This window comes from Dama dama, chromosome 20 (assembly GCF_033118175.1).
Source record: "Dama dama isolate Ldn47 chromosome 20, ASM3311817v1, whole genome shotgun sequence".
Classification (NCBI taxonomy): domain Eukaryota; kingdom Metazoa; phylum Chordata; class Mammalia; order Artiodactyla; family Cervidae; genus Dama; species Dama dama.
In genome coordinates this window covers 97,966,526-97,990,753 of record NC_083700.1, presented here as the reverse complement: position 1 = coordinate 97,990,753, position 24,228 = coordinate 97,966,526, and the positions used below count along the sequence as shown (strand labels likewise).

At 37.7% G+C, this 24,228-nt stretch overlaps 1 protein-coding gene across 2 annotated transcripts in view; it reads right to left on the bottom strand.

Annotated features, from left to right (window-relative positions):
- Positions 1–24,228, bottom strand: part of EIF2B3 (eukaryotic translation initiation factor 2B subunit gamma) — a 107,121-nt gene that overhangs the window by 46,745 nt on the left and 36,148 nt on the right. For both annotated transcript variants that reach the window (XM_061122071.1, XM_061122073.1), the window contains exons 4-5: positions 23,748–23,907; positions 12,374–12,485 (exon numbers count right to left, since the gene is read on the bottom strand). In XM_061122071.1, the coding sequence (XP_060978054.1) occupies positions 12,374–12,485; positions 23,748–23,907 (272 nt within the window). The remainder of the gene's footprint in view (positions 1–12,373; positions 12,486–23,747; positions 23,908–24,228) is intronic.

The window sequence follows — 24,228 nt, the reverse complement described above, 5'->3', positions numbered from 1 at the left end:
ACAAAATAAAGAAATCAGTAATAGAAATGATAAGACATGTAGAAATACTTATAACTTACCTAGGACAATATAAGCCATCAGGATTATTTTTATAGACCTATTTTGATAAGTATTTACTGTTTAACTGCAAAGATCAATGGCTTTTTTTTTTTTTTTCAAGATGGATAATATTTTTTTTCTTTTTTTATTTTTATTTTTATTATTATTATTATTATTTTTTTTTCCAGTGGGTTTTGTCATACATTGATATGAATCAGCCATGGATTTACATGTATTCCCAATCCCGATCCCAGATCAATGGCTTTTAAAGTATTTTCAAGAAAGTCTTTAGCTGGTTTGTACAATTTACTATTTTAACCATTGTCAAGTATATAGTCCTGTGGGATTAATTACATTCACTTTGTAGTAAAACTGTCACCAACGTCCATCTCCAATACTTTTACATCTTCTGCAATTGAAACTCTGAATCCATTAAACACTAACTCCCCATTTTCTTCTTCCTCCTAGCCCCCTGTAACCACCATTCTATTTTGTCTTTATGATTCTGGCTAGTCTAGGAACCTCATATAAGAAGAATCATACATTTGTTCTTCTTATGACTGGTTTATTTCATTAGCATAATGTCTTTACAGTTAATGTTGAAGCATGCGTCAAAATTTCCTTGCTTTTGAACTCTGAATGATATTTCATTTTATGTGTGTACCACATTTTCTTTACCTAGTCACCTGTCTATGGATACTTGAATTGCTTACACCTTTTGGTTATTGTGAATGATGCTGCTATGAACATGAGTGTACAAATATAAATTTAATCTGTTTCATACACACATTTCTTAAATTTTAATTATGGAAATTTTCAAACACACACAAAATAAGAGAAAAGCATAATAAATTCCCATGTGCCCAAAGAGTTTCAATTATCAACATTTTCTAATCTTTATTTACTATGTGTTAAATTGTGTCCCCCCAAAAGATAACCCATGATACCTGTGAATATGATCTTAATTGGAAGTATGATGTCTGTAGATGATCATATTAAGGTTAGGTCATTAGAGGAGCCCTAATCCAATAGGACTAGTACCTTAATAAAGGGGAAACTTGAACACAGAGACAGATATGCAGAGGGAAGACAATATGAAGAGACGAGAAGAATGCCATCTACAAGCCAAGAATGCCTGAGGTTTCCAGAAGATAGAAGGGTGGAACAGATTCTCCTTCATAAACCTCAGGAGGAACCAATGCTGAAAATATCCTAATTTTGGATTTCTATCCTCAAGAATTGTGAAGACAATAAACTTCTGTTGTTCGAGGCCACCCAGTTTACAGTGATTTGTTAACAGCAAACTAATATAGTTTTTAAAAGCATGTTCCAGACACAAAATCATCTTACTGTAAATATTCCAATATGTGTAGTACATATTTCCAACTGATAAGGGACTATGAAATACCATCACTATATTACTACACATAATAAAATTATCAACAACTTCATAACATCTAATATCCAATCCAAATCCAGATTTCTCTTTTTATAGCTAGTCTGTCTAAATCAGAGCCTCACAATGCATTTGGCAATTTCAGTTAAAAAAAGTTCCCCTTTTTTATTTCCCAGACAAGCCATATGATTAGAGAGTGAATCACCTGTTTTGTAGAACACTGACTGCTTTGAAATATCTTTTAGAAAAAAAATAGATTTATTGATACATGCCACTGAGAAACTAAGCCTGCACATCTTAACTAGAGAGTCTCAAGCAGCCAAATAAATATATTTTTTTAAAAGATGTATAACATGATCCTTGGGGCTCAGACTATAACACACTGATTATCCCAGGACTCTCTTATGCTCAATTCTCTACTCAGTTAGCCATCACTTTGTGTAAACTTTTTTTTTTGGGGGGGGCGGGGGTGTCATGTCTTGAGGCTTGCGAGATTTCAGTTCCTGACCTGGAATCAAACCTGTGCCCCCTGCTACTGAAGCATGAAGTCTCAACCACTGGACTGCCGGGGAAGTCACAGTAAACAGTTTTTTGGTAATTTTTGTTTTTGAAGGCATAACCCCTGTCTTGCTGTTCACTGAACTCAGGGTAGGCAAAGCATGAGTGGGGAAGCTGGAAGAGAACTCGAGGAGGCATAGGAACTGCAGACATGTTTATTCTCTCCAGGATGGCGCAGCAGCAAGACATGCTGTATATCTCTCATGGTGCACCCAGCAGGCACAGCCACAAGGGCTTTTCAGGTGGTGCTTATATAGGTCACGATGCACATGTGCAGTGCTACAAATGATCTCAGTTGTTGCATAACCATGCAAAGTCATTATTCACAAAATGTGGGGTGAGAGCAAGAGGACATGGGGGCAAGAGGGCCTGACCACCGCCATATTGACTAATTTGCTCTTTCTCTATATTCTACCCCTCAGGGTCTCTCACCTCACAATCCAGGCACAGTCCATCTCCTGCGATATTCCCTTGGCTTAGTAACATTGACCCTTGAACCTACATTCTGCAACAGCAGTAGATGCTACAACAGCAAATAGTTACATCCCCAATACACAGCAAAACCCAACTCCAGGTATCACCTGGAACTCATGTTGCAGTCCTTGCCCTCATGTGGCTAGAAGAGCCACCCACCACGTGTGGAGTGCCTTTATCTTCCATGGCCAAGTCTAGTCCACTGTCTATCCTTGTGAAATTGCAGGGTCCTCAAATTGCGGGGTTTTTATTAAGGACCCACAAAGCCCCACACAGGCACCAGGCCCACCCTTCAAAGAGCAGATTTTTGCGGTGTTCACAGCCCATCCACATGATTCTGTATGCTTTATAACCTCTGGTGCACACTGTTCTAAATCTCCAGGAGCATCAGAGGTTAGCAGCAATCATAGGACACAGCCTTTACAGTATACCTCCACACAGGGAGTCATCCAATTTCCAAAGGTAAGCACACAGCCTTTACAGTATTTCAAAGTGGAAAAGGGCATCCGAAGGAACATCCTTGGATGCCATGTAATGTTCTAGCTGAACCACCTGTTTCTCTTGCTGTCGGTGTTTCCCAAACTTGGTAAACTGCTGTTCTGGTCTCAGTTGCCTCCATAGCTCTAGAAGCAGAGCACTGGGCTGTTTATCAATTTTATTTCTGTCAACTCCCTCTGCCAGCAAATCAGTCAACGTTTGCATCTGCATAACCCAGATGGGGCCTTTATCAGCTGGCCACCCACTTCAGGGTCTTCACACTTCTAATCCCCTTCGCCTGCCACCATTCCACTACTTCTCCCGAGGTTGCCACCATTGAGGTGGCAATTAAGGAACCAAAAGGGTGGACAGGATATTGTTCAAAATGGCAACTTGCATGCCACCTATAAAATGCTTGTCAACTTTTGGAGGCTCCTCCGCCTGCCAGACCAGTATAGAGGCTGATAGGGTGGATGTCCAGCCGATTCCAAGCATGGTGATGGTTTCCCAGTCATCACCCACCACCTTGAAGTCCAGGTCCTCACTGTATTTTCTGAGCTTCACTTGCCATCCTGTGAAGCTGTTTGCAGATTCAGTGGTTTCCTCAGGGCTCCACGGAGGTGGGTTCAGCAGGACCTGATCCAGCTCTAAACTTGCCACTGTGGTTTCACTTTCCCTTTTTGCTTTCTTCTTTCTCTCCAATGGGGTTGCTCCTTGCTCACCTTCCTGGGCTTCACCCTGGCTGCAGAGTTGGTGCCATTCCTCTTCTCTTTGGCCTCCTTGGTGCCCAAGGCCTCCTGGGGCTTCACCTTCTTGGCCCCATCTTTCTGCTGCACGACCGGCCTCACTAACAACCTGGACCTGTAGTCTGAAAAAGATACAATTCTGTCTCACTGTCAGAGACACTGGGTTCTTTAAGGCCAGGAAGTTCTTGCTCTAATTCCAATATACATAGCTCTAGTTCTTCCAAGAATCTCTGCACATCCTTCAGGGCAGTCAGGAAATCCACCCCATGGTGCCAGTGGTAGTCCGTGCCACCTTGTCCGGCAAATGGGAACTTATCACCTGCCAACACCTTCTCAATGCTATACGGAGCACTCAATGCTCCACTGCCTCCCAATCTTCCACCAGGGCCCATGCTGACAGGACCATGGCCACTGGCTTCCTCCATCCATTGGAGCCTCAGGCTCCTCTACCTGCTGGGTATCCTGCCAACTATGCCAACTGTCTCACTGTTCACTGAACCCAGGGTAGGCAAGGCACCAGCGAGGAAGCTAGAGGAAACTTCAAGGAGATGTAGGAACGGCAGACATGTTTATTCTCTCCGGGCTGGCGCAGCAGCAGACATGCTATATTCTCTCTTGTAGCTGACCCAGCAGACACAGCCACAAGGGCTTGATAGGTGCACGCAGTGCTATGAAAGATCTCAGATGTTAGTAACCATGCAAAGTCATTATTTACAAAACATAGGGTGAGAGCAAGAGAACGTGGGGTGTGAGCGCCTGACCACTGCTATCTTAGCTAATTTGCTCTTTCCCTACAACCCCAAGGACAAAGACCAGGAGAGGAAAGTAACAAAATTTTTGAAGCTGTAAAGAAGGATAGTGGTAACAGACTTAGCATACCTAAGAAAGCTGAATCCTAAACCAGCCATAAGGAAAGCTGAGTAGCTATCTGATTTGTACTGCAGAAGCCCTGAAAAGATCAGAAATTGGCAGCATAGCTTTTACCCACTAGAAAGTTTAGAGGAGTACTTTAGGAGTTTCAGCTGGTTAGTAGCAGTGGGGATCCTAACGTAGATAAACAGCACACATTTCAACACTTTCCACACCATCAGCAAAATAATCAAGAATGTGAACCCATTTCTCATCATCTGTAGTCCCAGAAATAGAGATGTGGTCATGATCCTTGAGGTTTTGACTTAAGTACCTGTCTTTTTCCAAGATGAACGTGTGAATATGTTATTCCATTTTTAAAAGACATCATCTAGAAGCTTGTTTTAATATTTTCATTACCCTTCCAGTAAAAAACCTTGACTAGTATTCAAAAGAAAACAACTAACATTGGAGAAAAGCCACATGATTTTCTTATTAAATATTTGGCACAAACACAGTTACTTACAAATTATTAAAAACACATGTCTTTCAGAAATAAAACAGGAATTTAAGAGCTGGGGACGGGCCATTAAAGCACAACTAAGCCAAGTTCAGTTGGGGAAACTGAGGCTTAGAGAAGCAAGGTGATTTGCTCAAGGTCATATAGCTTTTCTCTCTCAAGATTAAATTCTAGATTCTCTGGACTTGAATTTCTAGTACCATGCTCTTTCTATCAGTAACATTCAACATTCTTTTCCACTACCTATACTGCCTCTCCAAGTCAGTAATACATCAACTTGATAGATGGGAAAGGTGCTTGATGGATGCTGTGCCTTCTCCAAATCCACTGAGGCAGGAAGAATTTGGGCCCACTGGGATAAAGTTATCAGTACTACTTGATGACAAAGGGAGAATGTCTCTGTGCCTGACCATAGGCTGAGCAGAACTCCTACTTCAAGTGTCTTACACTATCTAATTTTCCAGGACCAAATATGCCCAAAGCCCAACAGAAGAGAACATTATTTGCAGTCAAGCAAATACTTCATCCTCTACTGGACAGTGAGAAAACAGATGGGATGTATATTCCATCCTCACTGTCCTTTTCTCCTACAACCAGTACATGTAAAAGTAAGAAAACTTGAAAACAAGAGGCTTCTGGCTCTCTCTATACACAAACAATTTTCCAATACAACTTTAGTGTTTTCCCCATAGGAACTAAACTCCCACCTTTAGAAATTCAGTTTGAAAAGAAAGATAGGAAATACTGTATTCTGGTATTCAAAAAGTGCTTGAAAATCTGCCCCAGCATTTACTCAAGGCCCTGAGATCAAGATATGAAGGAAAAATATACCTCCATCTGCTCTTCATTTTCACCTTACCTCTTGGCTATGTCCATCTTCTTTGTTCCTATCATGCTTAAACCTTGCTCTCTTTGGCAGGGACCTCTGAGACTAAGATATTTACTAAAAATTCACCATATAGAACAACTAACTAGTTCCCAAGGAGGTTAAAGAGAAAGCAGGAGACAATCTCCAGCTTTTAGCTGTGACTACAGAAACATAGGACTCTGGCTTCTAAGAATTTTATGAATAAACCTGCCAATCTAATGTAGCATAAACAACAGTGGTTGATGGATGCATAAGTGAGTCAGGTCCCTTGTTTCACATAATAGATGACCACAAGTATTCCCTTCTGCATTCCAGAGGACACAATCCCTTTGCTCTTTGGAGTCTTGTGAATTTAGGAATGCAACACTGGATTTCTTTTCAGGTCTTATACCTTAAACCTATCCTGCACACTGCTGTCAAATTACCTTTCCACAGTCCAGAACTGAAAGCATTCTCTCTCTGCTCAAAATGTTTTTAATAATTCCCCAATATTCAAGGCCCTCTATTTTGGTACCAACTTAATTTCTCAGCCTCAACTCCTAGTGCTCCCCAACAGAGAGTTTCCATTTGGGCCAAACCATTTCTAAACAAGTCTTGCCTACCCTGCCTCCCACACCTTTGCTCAGAACATTCTCCCCACACAGGATTCAGCTTCCCATGTCCTTTTCTGTATCAGACCCAAATCCATTCTTCAAACTGAAATTAATCTATTATGCTTTCTTGATCACCTTAGCCCCTAGAGTTTGATACCTCCTTGAATTCTTAGAACACTGTTGGCCATAATTGTTCAGAATCTGATGTTGTTTGCTACTGTTTGTTAGGTTTTTATATGCATAATCTTCTCTTCCACCAAGGCTAGTGTGAACTCTTTGAGATACTCTCCTGCCTCCTTAAATACCAAAACAGTGGTTTAACAAGAGGAGGAAACTCAATAAACATTTGCCACGTGAATATAGTATTCCTGAAAAGTATAAAGCATGAACTAAATGGAAAAGGCCTGTCTCTAACTCTGTCTCTAACTAGATAAATGATATGGAACAAATCCTTCTTCCCTTGGCTTCCACTATCATTATCTGAAATAAATGGGCCAGATGACCTTCTAGCTGTTATAGCATGATTCTAAAATATCTATAAATAAGATCATATTTTCAATACAATAAGAGATATCCTTTAATTGCATTTTGTGTTCTTGGCTCTTCTAAAATATAAAGAAATCCTCCTCTGTTTCCTAAAATTTTCCTTCGATAAATTGTTTAGGAAAAAATAATCTGTAAGAACCCTCTTATTTCTTTCTTTAACAGAAAGAATTCCACATCCAGTCAGCCATATCCTGACTGCTGTCATAAACAAGCTATGTTAAAATGGCCCCATCATAGATACTCTTTATAGAGAGGGAGAGGAAAAAAAAATATAATGGGGCTGGTAAACTACAGCCTGTCAGATGGAAGATCCTTGTTCCTATTTCCGTAGATAAAGTTTTACTGGAACACAGCCATGCTCATCTGGTACATATCTATGGATGCTTCTATGCTATAATAGCAGAGCTGAATAAATGCAACAGACACTAGATGGTCTGCAAAGTCTAAGATATTTACTATTTGCCCCTTATAGAAAAAGTTTGCCAATCCTTGTTCTATACCTCAACATTCATCACAGAGTGCCAAGCCCTAGATTATAGACTTTCAACCATAGCTGGTCACTAAGTGATTTCCCGCTTATTCATTCAACAAATATTTACTGGGATTTCTTATTTCTAACTAATCCTTGTTCATTTTCTCATCTGTAAAATGGCATATAACAGAATCTACTTCATAGAGCTATTGTTAAAAAAAAAAATGAGCCTTTAACTCAATGTCAGGCACAAAATTTGAAAAACTAGAGCTGCTGTCATTATCGTCTTCCTTGTCATCATCACCACTACCACCACCACCACCATTATCCTTTCCTGATGTTGTAGGAAAAGCAGGCTCTCTCTGATGGCCATGATCTCCTAAGAAAGGAGAGAACTTTAGCATTTCTGAGGCTTTACTTGGTACTTAGGAAAGAGCTATATGTTGATAGCACTCAGACTGCAACCACAAGAATAAAAGAAATGTTCCTCTGATATGAAATGGCAGTTGATCATTTAGACTTCTGATACCAGAAATAACAAAAACTCAGTATCTTTTCCAGAATTAATGAGGAAGACAAAAATGATTTGAATTTATGAATACCTCTCTTGAGAACTTAAGAGATTGCTGGCAGCCCCAAACTCCAGCAACAACATTAAAAGGCAATGTGACATTAAATGAGCCCATGGACGGATTCATAATGTGAAAGATTAAATGAGTCCACTGACTACTTTCCAAATCAACCATCTACCCAGATTTGGTTACAAACAAATTTTCTCAGTTTTTGTGAGAACTATGATTTTTTAAAAGCCCAACAGCCTGATATATGTATGTAGTTTTTTCTAATTCAATCCAACAAGTAAGTGTTGGATTGAAATGGGTGTCTACTTTTCTCTACTACAGTGTTTGTCATGTCTCTCTAATATGTACAGAAGGTGTCTGAGGAGATAAGTATGCTTTATGCTCAGATATGCAGATGACACCACCCTTATGGCAGAAAGTGAAGAACTAAAGAGCCTCTTGATAAAAGTGAAAGAGGAGAGTGAAAAAGTTGGCTTAAAGCTCAACATTCAGAAAACTAAGATCACGGCATCCGGTCCCATCATTTCATGGCAAATAGATGGGGAAACAGTGGCAGACTTTATTTTCTTGGGCGCCAAAATCACTGCAAATGGTGACTGCAGTCATGAAATTAAAAGACACTCCTCGGAAGTAAAGTTATGATCAACCTAGACAGCATATTAAAAAGCAGAGACATTACTTTGCCAACAAAGGTCCATCTAGTCAAGGCTATGGTTTTTCCAGTAGTCATGTATGGATGTGAGAGCTGGACTATAAGAAAGCTGAGCACCAAAGAATTGATGCTTTTGAACTGTGGTGTTGGAGAAGACTCTTGAGAGTCCCTTGGACTGCAAGGAGATTGATCCAGTCCATCCTAAAGGAAATCAGTCCTGAATATTCACTGGAAGGACTGATGTTGAAGCTGAAACTCCAATAATACTTTGGCCACCTGATGCGAAGAACTGACTCATTTGAAAAGACCCTGATGCTGGGAAAGTTTGAAGGCGGGAGGAGAAGGGGACAACAGAGGATGAGACGATTGGATGGCATCGCTGACTCAATGGACATGAGCTTGAGTAAACTCTGGGAGCTGGTGATGGACAGGGAGGCCTGGCGTACTGTAGTCCATGGGGTCGCAAACAGTCAGATAAGACTGAGCAACTGAACTAAACTGAACTGATGCTCTTTTTGGGATCCTTCAAAATTCTGGATAGTAGAATCCTAAATGATTCAGTGGGGGAGTAAAAGAAGATTTAAAACCAAGTGCTGGATTTCCCTGGCGGTCTAAATGGTTAAGACTCTGTGTTTCCAATGCAGGGGGCAGGGATTCAATTCCCAGTCAGGGAACTAAGATCCTGCATGGTGTGCCCCTCCCCAAATCCTTAAATTACTTTACCAAGAATCCTTTGTATCCCTGAATGCATCTTTTGACCACACGAGACATTAATTATATTGAATTATCTTTCTCACTTATTTCCATTAAATTCTAATTTCAATTATTTTCATTTTCATCTAAAGTACTGGATATCTTAAATTTTTCCTCTATATATAAAATTTTATTTCAGTTGTGTCAGTTCTGTTCTTTGCAATTTTAAAATTGATTAATTCTGTAGTTATTTGGTCCTCAATTTATTTTCTTGTTTCTGTAACATTTTCTTTTATCTCATTTTTTTTCATAATACCATCTCATCATTGAACTCTTATTTATTAAATTCACAGTCCATTGAGTTGTTCTGAAGTTGCAGAATTATATATTTGTAAGGAAATTCTTTGTATTCACTGAGTTGTTTTTCTCAGGACAGGTTTTTGCAGTATATTTTTCTTGCTTTAATTTTTGCTATACCTTTGCATAGTTGGATACATTGATTCTCTTGGTCTTATTCATGCTTTTCTTTAAAAATAGTTTTATTTATTTTTAGCTGTGCTGGGTCTTCCTTGCTGCACAGGCTTTTCTCTAGTTGCAGTGCATGAGTTTCTCGTTATGGTCACTTCTCTTGTTGCAGAGCATGTGCTCCAGAGTGCACAGGCTTCAGTAGTTGTGGCTAGTGGGCTCAGCAGTTGCAGCTCTCAGGCTCTAGAGCACAGGCTCAGTTGTGGGGTGCATGACTTAGTTGCTCGGCAGCATGTGGGATCTTCCTGGATCAGGGATGGAACCCATGCTCTTTGCACTGGTAGGCAGATTCTTTACCACTGAGCCACCAGGGAAGTCCCTCTGCCACTTTTTAAATTATTTCTCACACTTGATTAAAAACAAGTAGTAGGAAGTTCTGTGATATAATCTGAAGTAGCCACTTTAATCCACAAGTGTTTTTCTCAAGAGCTGTTTATTTATAGGTGATGTCTACTATGTTTTGGTCACCTACTATGGAACAGGCATTATGCTAACTGTTTTATATACATTTATTGGAAGGACTGATGCTGAAGCTGAAGCTCCAATACTTTGGCCATCTAATGCAAAGAGCTGACTCATTGGAAAAGACACTGATGCTGGGAAAGACTGAAGGCAGGAGAAGGGGACAACAGAGGATGAGATGGTTGGATGGCACCACTGATTCAATGGACGTGAGTTTGAGCAAACTCCGAGAGATGGTGAAGGAAAGGGAAACCTGGTGTGCTGCAGTTCATGGGGTCGCAAAGAGTTGGACATGACTGAACGACTGAAAAACAACAAATTTCCCATAGCAGCCCTATTATTATTAAACTCATTTTTACAGATGAGACAACCAAAGCTCCAATATAGAACTCTTATCCATAGGAGTAACTGGGCCAATTGAAACTAGAGCTTAACTTCATTTTCATTAAAATATATACCCTAAAATATGTCTTCTACCTCTACTGTGCTGGAGAGCAAAACAAACAAACAGGAAAAAACGCACCAACCAGTGGAAAAAACATACCAACCAGTAAGACATTTTTCTTTCCCAATTTTCCCTCTCACATTCATTTCATCCAGGCTCCAAGCATTTATTAAGCATTCCTATGTAGTGGCATCAGGTAGTGATACCCACTGAGGATAGTGGCTTCTGAAGTCCAAGCTGAGGAAGTGGTCAATAAAATGCTGATTAAAGAAAATGGGGGATGCACGAGACAAGTGCTCGGGCCTGGTGCACTGGGAAGACCCAGAGGAATCGGGTGGAGAGGGAGGTGGGAGGGGGGATCGGGATTGGGAATACATGTAAATCCATGGCTGATTCATATCAATGTATGACAAAACCCACTGGGAAAAAAAAATAATAATAATAAAAAAAAAAAAAGAAAATGGGACTACGTGGCTCCCTATGTGGAGCCATCGGGATGACTACTATCAAAAACAAAACAAAACAAAACAGAAAATAACACATGTTAATGAGAATATAGAACAATTAGAACCCTTGTGCATGGCTGATGGGATTGTAAAATGGAAAACAGTATGGATACTCCTCAATAAATAAAAAATAGGAACTATTAATCCAGCAATCTCACCTCTGGTATATATCCAGAAGAATTCAAAGCAGGATCTCAAAGGGATATTTATACATCCATGTTCACTACAGCATTATTCACAAAAGCCAAGAGGTGGAAGCAACCCAAATGTCCACTGATTAACAGACAGAGAAAATGTGGTGTATATATACAATGGAATTTATGAAGCCTTGAAAAGGAAAAAAAATTCTGACACATGCTACAATGTGAATAAACCTAGAGGACATTATACTAATTAAGTGAAAGAAGCAGTGAGAAATACAAATAGTGTATGATTCCACTTATAAATGGTACTTAAAGTAGTCAAATTCAGAAAAACAGAAAGTCAAATGGTGGTTACCGGGCGCTGGGGAGAAGAGATAAAGGAGAGTTGTGAGTTTCAGGTTTGCAAGATGAAAAAGTTTCAGAAATCTGCTTCACAACAATGTCAATACACTTAATGCTACTGAACTGTACCCTTAAATATGGTTAAAGTGATGAATTTTATGTTGTGTGTTTACCACAGTTGAAAAAAAAACGGGAAGTTCTATAACACTGTTGGAAAGATAGTTCTGTTTCCTGTTCTCTCCACAGCCACTTGCCCTGCTCTGAAGCAGGATTTGATTCTACCTTGGCAAGAAAAGACATAGGGAAAAGCTAAGCTTGTGTGGTGAAGAAAAGCCTCTATCCTACCTCATGGGAAAACATTCACATACTTTTTGTCAGTTTCACACAGATTAATCTAGTTTTCATTTCGCCTTTCCCATCCACTGGGTGGTTTTATTTTGTTTTAAGACAAGGAGAACTGCCAAAAAGAAAAACCCCCGGGCTTACTTCTGCAGGATGGATCCCTTAATGATCAGCTCTTCATCCAAGTCTGCTTCATTAGCCATGAAGAGTAGCCTCTTGCCTGTGCTGTCCACTCCAACGAAGTCACGTTGCTCCACTGAATCACACACAAAAAGGAAAATCAAACAAAGCCATTGGCCATGCCTGTGTGACTAAGTCAGGGGACAGGGCACCTGCTCACAATGCTTTTGGAACCAAATACAGGAGTGAGTATTATTTAACACGTACTCATCACAGTGTTTAAAACACGGGCAGTCAGAATTTTTTTGTATTGCTCTAACGGATATAATTAGGTTAGTTGGTGAACTTGAATAAAGTCTGCAGACTAAAGTATTGTGCCAATGTAATTTTCTATATTAGGACATTTGTCCTTTTTGGGTGAGGAGTATCAGGGAAAGACACACATTGATGTGTTAAAGGCAAAGGGAATCATATCTGCAATTTATTCTCATAAATAATTCAGAAAAATAATGATTATATAATATATTGTATATACATCAAATATATTGAATACATAAGAGGGAAAGAGGGAGAATACTAGAGCAAATGGTAACATTTGGGGAATCTGGGTAAAGGATATATGCAATCTCTGTACTACCCCTATAACCTGTAAATGTGAAATTATATAAAAAAATGAAAAGTTAACAAGATGGTGGATATTTTAATTAGTTTGTGGTAATCATTTTATAATGTTTACATATATCAAAACATTATGCTGCTTATCTTATATATAAATTTTTATTTGTTAAAAATAATAAGTAAATATCAAAAATGAAAAGTTAAAGAAAAAGAGGGGCAATCGAGATACTGCTTAGCCAAATTAAGTGGATGAATCTCAAGTTCACTGCATGGAACAGAAGGAAAGTACAACTGCTTCTCTGCAAATAATAACCTAGGTCTGCTCACTGTGTAAATGGGAATAGTGTTTAAGGACATCCACATTTAGCCATCAGTAACTACATGTGTATTACGCACTAGATTCTATGCTGTGGATGGGAGCAATGAAAGAAAATAAGGCACATATTTACTAGACGAGGAGAGTTCTCTGGCAGACAGTGATCTTATAGGCTGCCATATTATTGCTGTCTTCTGTGTCATATTTCTTTCCCCCAACAAGATTACAAATTCTAAAAAGGCAGATTTATGATTCCTTTAGATCTTCCACAATATCTAGTACAATGTTGAACACTTAATAAAATCTGCCAGCAACATCCATACAGTATCTGTTTATAGCTTACGAAAGCATTTTCACATAGAGACAGCATAGTGTAATGATTAAGAAGAGAGCCTCTGAAGTTAAGACTACTTGGGCATGAATTCCACATACTAGCTGTATATCTTTGAGCAAAATACCAAACTTCCATTCCTCAGTTTCATCTGTAAGAGGGAAATAATAGTCCCGACACCTACCTCACAGGATTGTTAGGAGAACTAAATGAATTAATAATATCTGTAAAGCTGTATTTAGTGCTTTTAACTAAAACATCAAATAAAATGTTTAAGTTTTAAAAATTAAACAAAGACACACTCTCATTTGATCTTCACAACAATCAAATAAAGCAATGATTTAATACCTCTTTGAAAGAGAAAAACTAAAAGGTGAGTTCTAGGAAAAACGGCATCTCTAAAGATGAACTTGTCTACCTCCTATTGACAGACAATGGCCACTATATAACCTAATATGCTTCCCTGTTGGCTGCAGCTGCCTATAACTAAAACCAAATGTTTCACTCAAGTGTATGATGTGTTCAATTCAGGTTCTTGAAAGCATTCATTCTTTCAAATGTTTTTTGGTTAGCTCACATGCAGTGTTTTACTCTGAACAGGGAGAAACTGTCATAAAAAATTACACTTTTTTTTTTTTTTGTTACCAAGATAAGTGAACTACAAAGAAGCTAGGATAAATAATGCCAGTATGTTGCTATCAAAAGTCTACGAACAGTAAATGCTGGAAAGGGTGTGGAGAAAAGGAAACCCTCTTACACTGTTGGTGGGAAAGCAAACTAGTACAGCCACTGTGAAGAACAGTATGGAGGTTCCTTAAAAAACTGGAAATAGAACTGCCATAAGACCCAGCAATCCCACTGCTGGGAATACACACCGACAAAACCAGAACTGAAAGAGACATGTGTACCCCATATTCATCACAGCACTGTTTATGATAGCTAGGACATCCTACATGCAACCTAGATGTCCACTGGCAGATGAATGGATAAGAAAGCTGTGGTACATATACACAATGGAATATTACTCAGCTATTAAAAAGAACATATTTGAGTCAGTTCTAATGAGGTAGATGAAACTGGAGCCTATTATACAGAGTGAAGTAAGTAGAAAGAAAAACACCAATACAGTATATTAACACATATATATGGAATTTAGAAAGATGGTAATGATGACCCTATATGCAAGACAGCAAAAGAGACACAAATATAAAGAACAGACTTTTGGACTCTGTGGGAAAAGGCGAGGTTGGGATGATTTGAGAGAATAGCATTGAAACATGTATATTTCCATATGTGAAATAGATGACCAGTCCAAGTTCAATGCATGAAACAGGATACTCAAAGCTGGTGCACTGGGACGGCCCAGAGAGATGGGATGGGGAGGGAGGTGGAGGGGTGGGCTTGGGGATGGGTGGACATGTACACCTGTGGCTGATTCATGTCAATGTATGGCAAAAAACACCACAATAGGGTAAAGTAATTAGCCTCCAAGTAAAATAAATAAATAAACTTTTAAAATAAAAAAAAAAAGAATGCCAATATAAAATTTACAGAATTTCAACTGAAGCTATATTTTACAAAGAATTTCAAATGCCACAAAGCAACTGTGACATATATCAATTCATCCATTACATGGAAACTTGAGAATATAACAAAGTCTGCAAAGGTCTGATTACGAGCCAACATTTTAAAAAGAAATAACACAGAGATGTTATTTTTGGATATATTTGGAGTGCTTACCCTATCCAACTCCTCTGGCCCACGGAAACCTTGAATTACTCAATGTCCTGGGAGCAATAATTTCCAACAAATCAATTTTTCAGCTATGTTGCACTTCAGTCACATTTCCCTCACTCTCAAGCCCCCCTCCTTGTATTGGCTTCTTTGTAGCTACCATAGTAACTAGGACCTCAGAATATGATACAAATTATAGAAACTTGGACAGGTTTCTTTCTATCCTGCATTAACAAAGTGAATTCCACTTGGGAAGGAGAGCAAAAACATTAGATTGTCCATCCTAAGAGAAAGTTTACACAAATAAGGTTAAAAAGGCAGTTAAAACTATGAATTCCCATCTTAAAAAATTCTGTCATAACCAACTATCCATATACTTTTCCAGTTGTTTTATTCTTCTCTGTTTCCTCTTTAGTCATTTACTTATCCATTCAATCATTCAACTAAGAAATATATTTGTGCACCAGCCCTGTGACAGGCCTTACGTTTGGGGTGGGGAATTTCATCTTATTTTATGAGGTCAGTATGATTCTGATGCCAAAACCAAAGATATGAGAAAGGAAGATTACAGGCAAATTCACTCATTATATAAGAATCCTGAATAAAATATTAGCAAATAAAAACTAATAGTGTATATCATAGATTTAAAAGGGTTACAGATTTGTTGTAGCTCTTCCCATCAAGAAATAGAGCCTAGAATGTAAAATGGTAGCCACTGTGGAAAACAGCATGGTTGCTCCTTAAAAAATTAAAAATAGAATTACAATATGATCCAGCAGTTCTACTTCTGGGTATATACCCGAAGGAATGAAAGCAAGGTCTTGAAGAGATATTTGTATACCCATGTTCATAGCAGCATTACTCAAAATAGTTAAAATGTAGAAGCAACCCAAATGTCCATCTATGAACTAAACAGATAAGCAAAATGTGGTATATACACATAAGAGAATATTATTCAACTTAAAAAGGAAGGATATCCTAAAATATGCTATCACATAAATACACTTTGAGGATATTGTACTAAGTGAAAAAAGACAGTGACAAAAAGACAAATACTATATAAATCTACTTATATATGGTACTTAAATTAAGGTAGCCAAAATCATACAGACAGAAAGCAGATGGCATTTGCCAGCGGCTAGGAGGAGGGAGAAAATGGGGCTACTTCTCTCATAGCCATATTTAATGGCTATGAAGTTTCAGTTTTATAAGATGAAAAGAATTATGGAGAAGGGTAGAGGTGATGGTGCTCCACATTATAAACATATTTAATGCCACTAAACTAAATTTCATGTTACATGTTTTTTACCACAACAAAAAAGTGTGAGAAAAAAAGAGTGCTGACCAGAAGGAAAACCAAAAAAAAGTAAGGTTAGTTCCCCATCCTTTATATCTAGGTTGGTCTAGTGACTAACTTTGACTAACAAGAGTTTGGAGGAAGTGACACAATGTAAGTTCTGATTTTTGGCCTCAAGAGATTGTGTAGCTTCTGTTATTTTCTTAGAACCTGCTGCTGCTGCCATGTGAGCAAGCCTGGGCTAGGCTCCTATGTAAGAGACTAAATGAAAAAAGAAAGGGACTGCCCTGGTGGTCCAGTGGCTAAGACTTCACACTCCCAATGCAGGGGGCCTGGGTTCAATCCCTGGTCAGGAAGTTAAATCCCATATGCTGCAACTATGAGTTCACATGCCACAACTAAGACTTGACACAACTAGATAAATAAATAAATAATTTTTTTTCCTTAAAAGAAAGAACCTTGGCTGTCCCAGCTAAAGCCCTAGACATATTAGTGGGTTCAGCTTTGGTAGGCAGGCTCAAAGAATTATAAGAGGTTCCTAGCATTCACACCCTTCTGTATCCTCTCCCATTGAGTATGGACTGGCCTAGCTACTTGCTTCTATCCAGCAAGGTGCAAAAGTAATGAGATATTATATTTGTGATTAGGTTACATAAATTCATAACTTAGGCTTTGCTAAAAGATTCTCACCTTTTCTCCTTGGAGAAAAGGTCCATTTAACAAATGGAGCAAGGAAGAAGGGACATCTACATGGGAAAAAAAAAAGCCAACCTCACACCATATACAAAAGACAAATCTGTCTGGATCAAGGAATTATGTGTCAAGCATAAAACTTAGAAATCCTTAATAGAAAATCTAAGTTAACATGGTTCAGAACTTGCAGTATGGAGTTCTTCAGCAAGACATAAAAAAGAATGAAAATTTGCCATTTGTAACAATATGTAGGGACCTGGAGGGTATTACACTTACTTAATGAAATAAGTCATATGAGAAAGACACACACTGTATATTATCACTTATATGTGAAATTTAAAAAATAAAAAGAAACAGACTCACAGATATAGACAACACTAGTGGTTACCAGTGGGGAGAAGGAAGATGGAGGCATAACAGAGGTAGGATATTAACAGGTACAAACAACCATGTATAAAATAAATAAGCTAAAAAAAAATAGATTGTACAGCACAGGGAATGTAGTCAGTATTTTATAATAACTATAAATGGAATATAATCTTTAGAAACTGAATCACTGAAACTTAGATAATATTGTAAACAAACTATAATATACTTTAATGAAAAAAAAAAACAGGCAAACAAAACAGAGAACTGGAGTCTAAGAGAACATTAAACATGTATGAATAAAACTGCACTTAATTTTTTTAAAAAAAGGAGATTAATTTGAGAAAAAAAATTTCAGAACTGAGGACTTGAATTTTCAGATTGAAAGGCCCAAGAGATGATCCAACACAAGAAATGTCATCCAACACAAGAGATGACAATAAAACACTAAGGCATATCAATGTGAAATTTTAGAAGTTTGGAAATAATAAGATTCTATAAGTTTCTAGAAAGGGAAAAAAAAGTTTCATACAAAGACTCAAGAATCACTATGCCATTGGACTTCACAGAAAAGCTAGAATATAGTGAAATAATACCTTCAAAATTTTGAGGGGTCAGGATTTCCAAGAGAATTTTATATCCAGCCAAAATATCCAATAAGTATGAGAGCAGAATAAAGACATGCAAAAGCTCACAAAATTTATTTTTCACAAACCCCATCTTAGGAGTCTACCAGAGGTTATATTTTTATACACACACACACAAAGGTACATAAGCTAAGAAAGAGGAAAATATGAGGCTCAAGATATGAGAATGAAGAGTGAACCTAAAAAGATAGTTCTATAGCAGAGCAACTAATCCAGAATCTAGGAGAGAGATCTTCAAGAATTTGAAATTCTGGGAATACTTAGACTCTTGGAAAGTAATTAGAGGAAATTCACACAACTGGGATTAAGGTTGAATTGGTAATAAATACATAGAAAATTAGGCAAGTGAAAAAACAAGACAATTTTTAGGAAAATAAAGAGAAAAATAACAACATACTACAAGGTTTTGCTGTGAATATCATTTATAAGTTCATAATAATGTAAACATATACTCAGTTAATCAACACTACAATATAAGTCACTACGTTAGGAAGCTGGGGAGACTGGAAATTTGCATGCATTGTGTTGGGGGGGAGAGGGTGTGGTAAAATAGAATTAAATCTTTAAGTTTCACAGTAGAAAGTTAAGTAGATAATTCCTAAAACTAAAAATATCAAGACACAGCAAACAAAAGCATGTCATTTGAGATGTGGGATTAAATGTGGGAAAAAATTGGCTAAAAATGTTAAGTGGCTGCCTCCGAGTAGGGTGAGGATAGACAGGATGGGGGTTGCTACTTATTACAATGTACCATGAATGATTATAGTACTTTTAAAATTATGGGCATATAGAACACTGATAAAAAATTAAAATTAAATTAAGGGGGAAAAAAAAAGAAATGAACTAGAAAGTCCAGGCCGTGGAGTTAGAAGCCATGAATTCAAGTTCTGATTCTGTCACTTACCACTGACGTGATTTTTGGACAACTATCCAAAGTGTTACTAGGCCATAGATGGATTATACAAGTTGGTAAGTAACAAAACTACCTAGCCCCATTAATTTTATCTTGTGAGCAAATCTTGATTATTTATGTTTCTCACACAGGGCTTAGCATAGATTTTATACACAACATGTCCTAAATTCAATGACTATATCAAAATTTAATGTGTTTGTTAGTCAGGGATCTGATTTCATACCAGCTACCCCTGTCTGTACCTAAGTAAATCATTCGCCTCCTTCTTTTCAAATATTATGCCTTGAAACACATTTCCCTGTAACTGAAACATTAAATTGCTCCCTGTATTTTGTACATGTTCCTGTTATTGTACCTGTAACACCATGACATACAATTTCTACTATATTTGAACCTATTTCTGTATACTGATTCCTCAATCACAAGAATTTCAGTTTTGAGTATGCAGGGGTTTCAATCACTTCTATTGGACATAATTAGGGGAAAAAACAGGTTGGGGCAGAAAGAATGAGATTGAGAAGAGAAAAAAGATAAATCAGAAGCCTAAACAGGAGCAGAAGTTTGCTTGTTGAAGAAGAGCTTTGAGAGAAATAAAGGAAGCTGAAGCAAAAGAAATATAGGCTCAGAACTGCCTGCGAACATGTGTTAATATAGAGGGAGCTATGCTGACTGAGAGATGACAACCAAGTGACAGCTTTCGTTTGTGAGATTCTGAAGCACCTTGATATATATTGATCTAGTTTGGACTCAGGCAAAGAACCTGCCTGCCAATGCAGGAGACATAAGAGACATGGATTCAATCCCTGGGTCAGATAGATCCCCTGGAGAAAGGCATGGCAACCCATTTCAGTATTTCTGCCTGGAAAATCCCTTGGACAGAGGATCCTGGCAGGCTACAATCTATGGGGTTGCAAACAGCTGAACACAACTGAAGCGACTTAACACAGTCTGGACCAAAGCTATCCATTACTCTGAGAACTAGGGAAGAGTTTGAGAAATACTACAGTCAACTGAGTAAGTTAAACAGCAATTTCCTAGAACATTTTCCATTTCAAACATTCCAAGAGACATGGGAACTGTAGAGATAACAGTCAATAATTTGTATCATAAAACCATAAAACCATCTGTACAATCCAAGTTGTACAGAGGAATGCCCAGGAAAAAAAGCCTCTTAGTAAACACATTATCTGTGATGAAGCAAAATAAATACAGTATGTTCTCACTGAAATTGAGAGAGAAGGAAACCTTGGATTTTCTAACAAGCAAGGGATGGTAAGTGGAAATCTTTATACAATTGGTTGGTTGAATTCATATTGTGAAACCTGGATACAAAGGGCCAACTATGCTGTTTCAAGAAGTAGACTGCCTGATATACAGACATCTCATTTAATTCTCACACAAAAATCCTCAAAGGATTCAGTCTCATTTTACAGCTAAAGAAAATGAAGTTCAGGTTAGTTACATAATTTGTCCAAGACTGCACAGTTTTTGAGCATTGAAGCCCACTCAGTCTGAATTCCAGAATCTGTGCCTTTAATAACCATGCTACAGCAGTAGCTGTTTAATTTAAAAATCTTGGAAACATTTCTAAACACAAATTAATAGGCAATGGGAATTCCCTGGTGATCAAGTATTTAGGACTATACGCTTCCCCTGCAGGGGCTGAGGTTTGATCCCTGGTCAGGGAACTAAGATTAAGTTTAAAAAAAAAAAAAAAAAAAAAAAGGCAATGTAGTGTCAGTATAATGTATACTGCTGAAACTCAGACTCTTATAATACCCATTTATGAATCCAACTACACCTTAGACTCAAATTTTTAGGACTTAAACATCTAGGGCTTGAATATACTTTCTCTTACCTTGAGGGCAATAAGAGATACCTTTATAGGCAGGCCCCTCAACCATCCAGTAATATCTACTGACTGGTCACCATGGGCCATAACTGAGCCAAATGTGGGGATAAACTAAACAGAACAGACATGACTCCTATTCTCATAGAGCTTATAGTTCAATAGAGGAGAGAGTAAGTACAAGAATAGGGCTGCCACATATAGGCAAATAGGGGTTGAATTAGAGGGTCAAGGAAGGCCTCTCTCAGCAGATAATTTGAAAGTTACGTTGGATTTAGAGTGCATGTGTTTTGGGTAAGGGAAGAGCATTTCTGGCAGAGAACATCACATGTAAAGGCTTGCAGCAGGGGGGAAAAAAGCTCCAAAAATCCAAACATAAATTAATTTGATCCTGCCCTCCTCAGTATCTTTAGTTCCTAAAAATCTGAGAAGGAAGTGGCAACAGGAAGAAAGATGGCTCCTGAAACATCTAGCCATTAGCCATTCTCCAATAAGCCAGTAAGAACACTCTTGGGGAAACTTGGACCTAACGGATCCAGACTATTAAACAATATCTGAGAAAGAGAGGACCACTGGCTGTTCTGCCACGTAAGAGCAGTCAAGAGACAGACCAAACATACAATCTGAGAAATTTATGATTCTTAAAAAAAAATGCTTATCATTGAAATGCATAGCATTCCATGGTAAGAACTTAAAACTTGGTCCTCAAATACAACAAAATATAGATATTGAGGAGTTCAAAATTTTATGTAAAGAATGAAAAAATCTAAAATACAAATCTGATTATGACATTCTCTTATTTAAAATTCCTCAAATATATCCCAACTGTTTCCATGATAAAGTTCAAACTCGTTAGTCTAATCCCGGTATTCTCTCCAGTACCATTTCCAGATTCCCTGCCCTCCATATTCAGAATCTAACCATACAGCAATTTACCAGTGAACATCACACTTTTTCAAAAACAGAACAGCCACCTTAAAGAAACTTCCAATAACCATGTTGTTACCATTTAAGCATCAATTTTAAAATGGACAGATAATAGTTAATTTAAAATAAAATTATGAAAAGCTACTCATCTATAATGATAATTAAGATACAAAAGCTAATATACAATGTACAAAAAAGTTATAATACCAAGAAGAGTAACTATAGTAAGGTATTTGATTTTTTTACATTGTTATAAGTAGAGGATTATATAAAAAAAAAAACTATTTGTAAAATATACATATGTTTATAAAGTCTGACAATACACTTGCTTCTATCTAGTAGGTAGAAAAGGATGAATACAAGGAATTGTGAGTAAGCAAACCAGAGCTCACAAAAGTAGAAATTATATCAAGAATCAAAGGACTGATCCATGTGGGAAGTATACATAATAACAAGGTAGAAAGAGGATTCAATGATTAATCTGTATCAGTGATTGCTTTAATACAAAAAGCACCTAGAAAGAAGTTTCAATGCTATAGTTCAGAATTATAAATTAACCAAATGTTCTGAAAAAGAGAGCTAAAAGTATAAACTACATTACTAAAATCCTAGGAATGAACATTCTAGGTGGCTCTATTAATAATAATCAGATACTAATAAACCATACATAGCTTCTAATAATTGTAACAGACCATGTCAATATGTAATGACAGGAATGCTGGCTAAGAAAAATCTAAAGGACACACCATTCCAGGGGAAAAAACACATTATAGGAAAAACTAAAACCTGTATAAAAAGTATGATCTAACAAAGTTTTCTGGTCATAAGTTCAGTTATTAAAAGTAGCCCAGTCATAGAATCAATGACTCAGCTGAAATACTCTGGGAAAAGCAGTCATGAACTATGCCTAACTAAAAATCAACAATAAGCCAAAAACCCAAATTCTATAATCCTGGCAGAAGTAGAGTATTATTCCTTTTCTTTTGGATCTGGTAAGATTACTATAACTCTCTGAAAATTAAAAAAATAACCCACTACTGGAATCTGGGGAAATATCAAGATATGTTGTAATCCAAAGACAAAACATGGTTAATGACTGTTTTGTTTACTGGCTACTTAGGGTTCGTGGTGGCTCAGCTGGGTAAAGAATCTGTCTGCAATGTGGGAGATGGTTCAATCCCTGGGTTGCAAGATCCCCTTGAGAAGGGAAAGGCTACCCACTCCAGTATTCTGGCCTGGAGAATTCCATGAACTGTATAGTCCATGGGGTTGCAAAGAGTCAGACATGACTGAGCAACTTTCAGGGTCATTGGAGCAGTCAAAAGAATCAACCACTCTAAATTAGCAATAGTAATCTTAATTGCTTAAAGATATCTAACTTGTCATCAGATTTTAATTATTTTTTTAAAAGTGATTTTAAATTAGATTTTTTTGTTTCTTAGGTATATATATATTCAGTTACACAATGCAAACAGTTCTGAGTGCTCCTCTCTGTAGACAAAAGCCTCTTGGATAATACAGAATCCAATCAATAGTTATAAGCTTCTTTAAATCAGGGACTGTGTCTTATTTGACTTTATGTCATCCACCCCTAGGACAGTGCCTGCAGGATAGTCAGTTCTCAATAAATATTTCTTTTTAAGTGAATGCATGAATGATAATTATAAGAATTTGACAAACAAATAAATCAAACTCCACCCTCCTTACCTGCTTTTTTTTTCCCCTTTTGACCTGGAACTGGTTCTAAGCTTTCTTGACCTTTTCTCATTAACATGGCAAGCGATGCATCATGAGCTCTGAACAGGTCCACAACCTCATGTAAGGCAACATCTGTTATCAGATCACAGCTCAGGACCAGTACATCTGTCTGTCAAAGGAGAAGAGGAAAAGTCAGTATCACAAGGGACAAAGGATCACACAAATCATCACAGGATAAACTCACAATGTCTCAGAAGCACACACAAACCGGACACTTGTCCTCAAAACTTTATCACAGAGGTGGAATAGGTAAAATAAATAGGGTTGTTCTAGTTGAACTGTGTTGGGGGAGGGTCTGGAAATCCTACCTCCCCTTTGGTTGTGCCTTACTGCTGCTGTCCCTGAGGCACCTCTGGAATCCTGGGCTCTAAGGAAGAGAGTATGAAAACCATCACATTGTCTATTTCTGTGACTATGGAGTTAATGATCT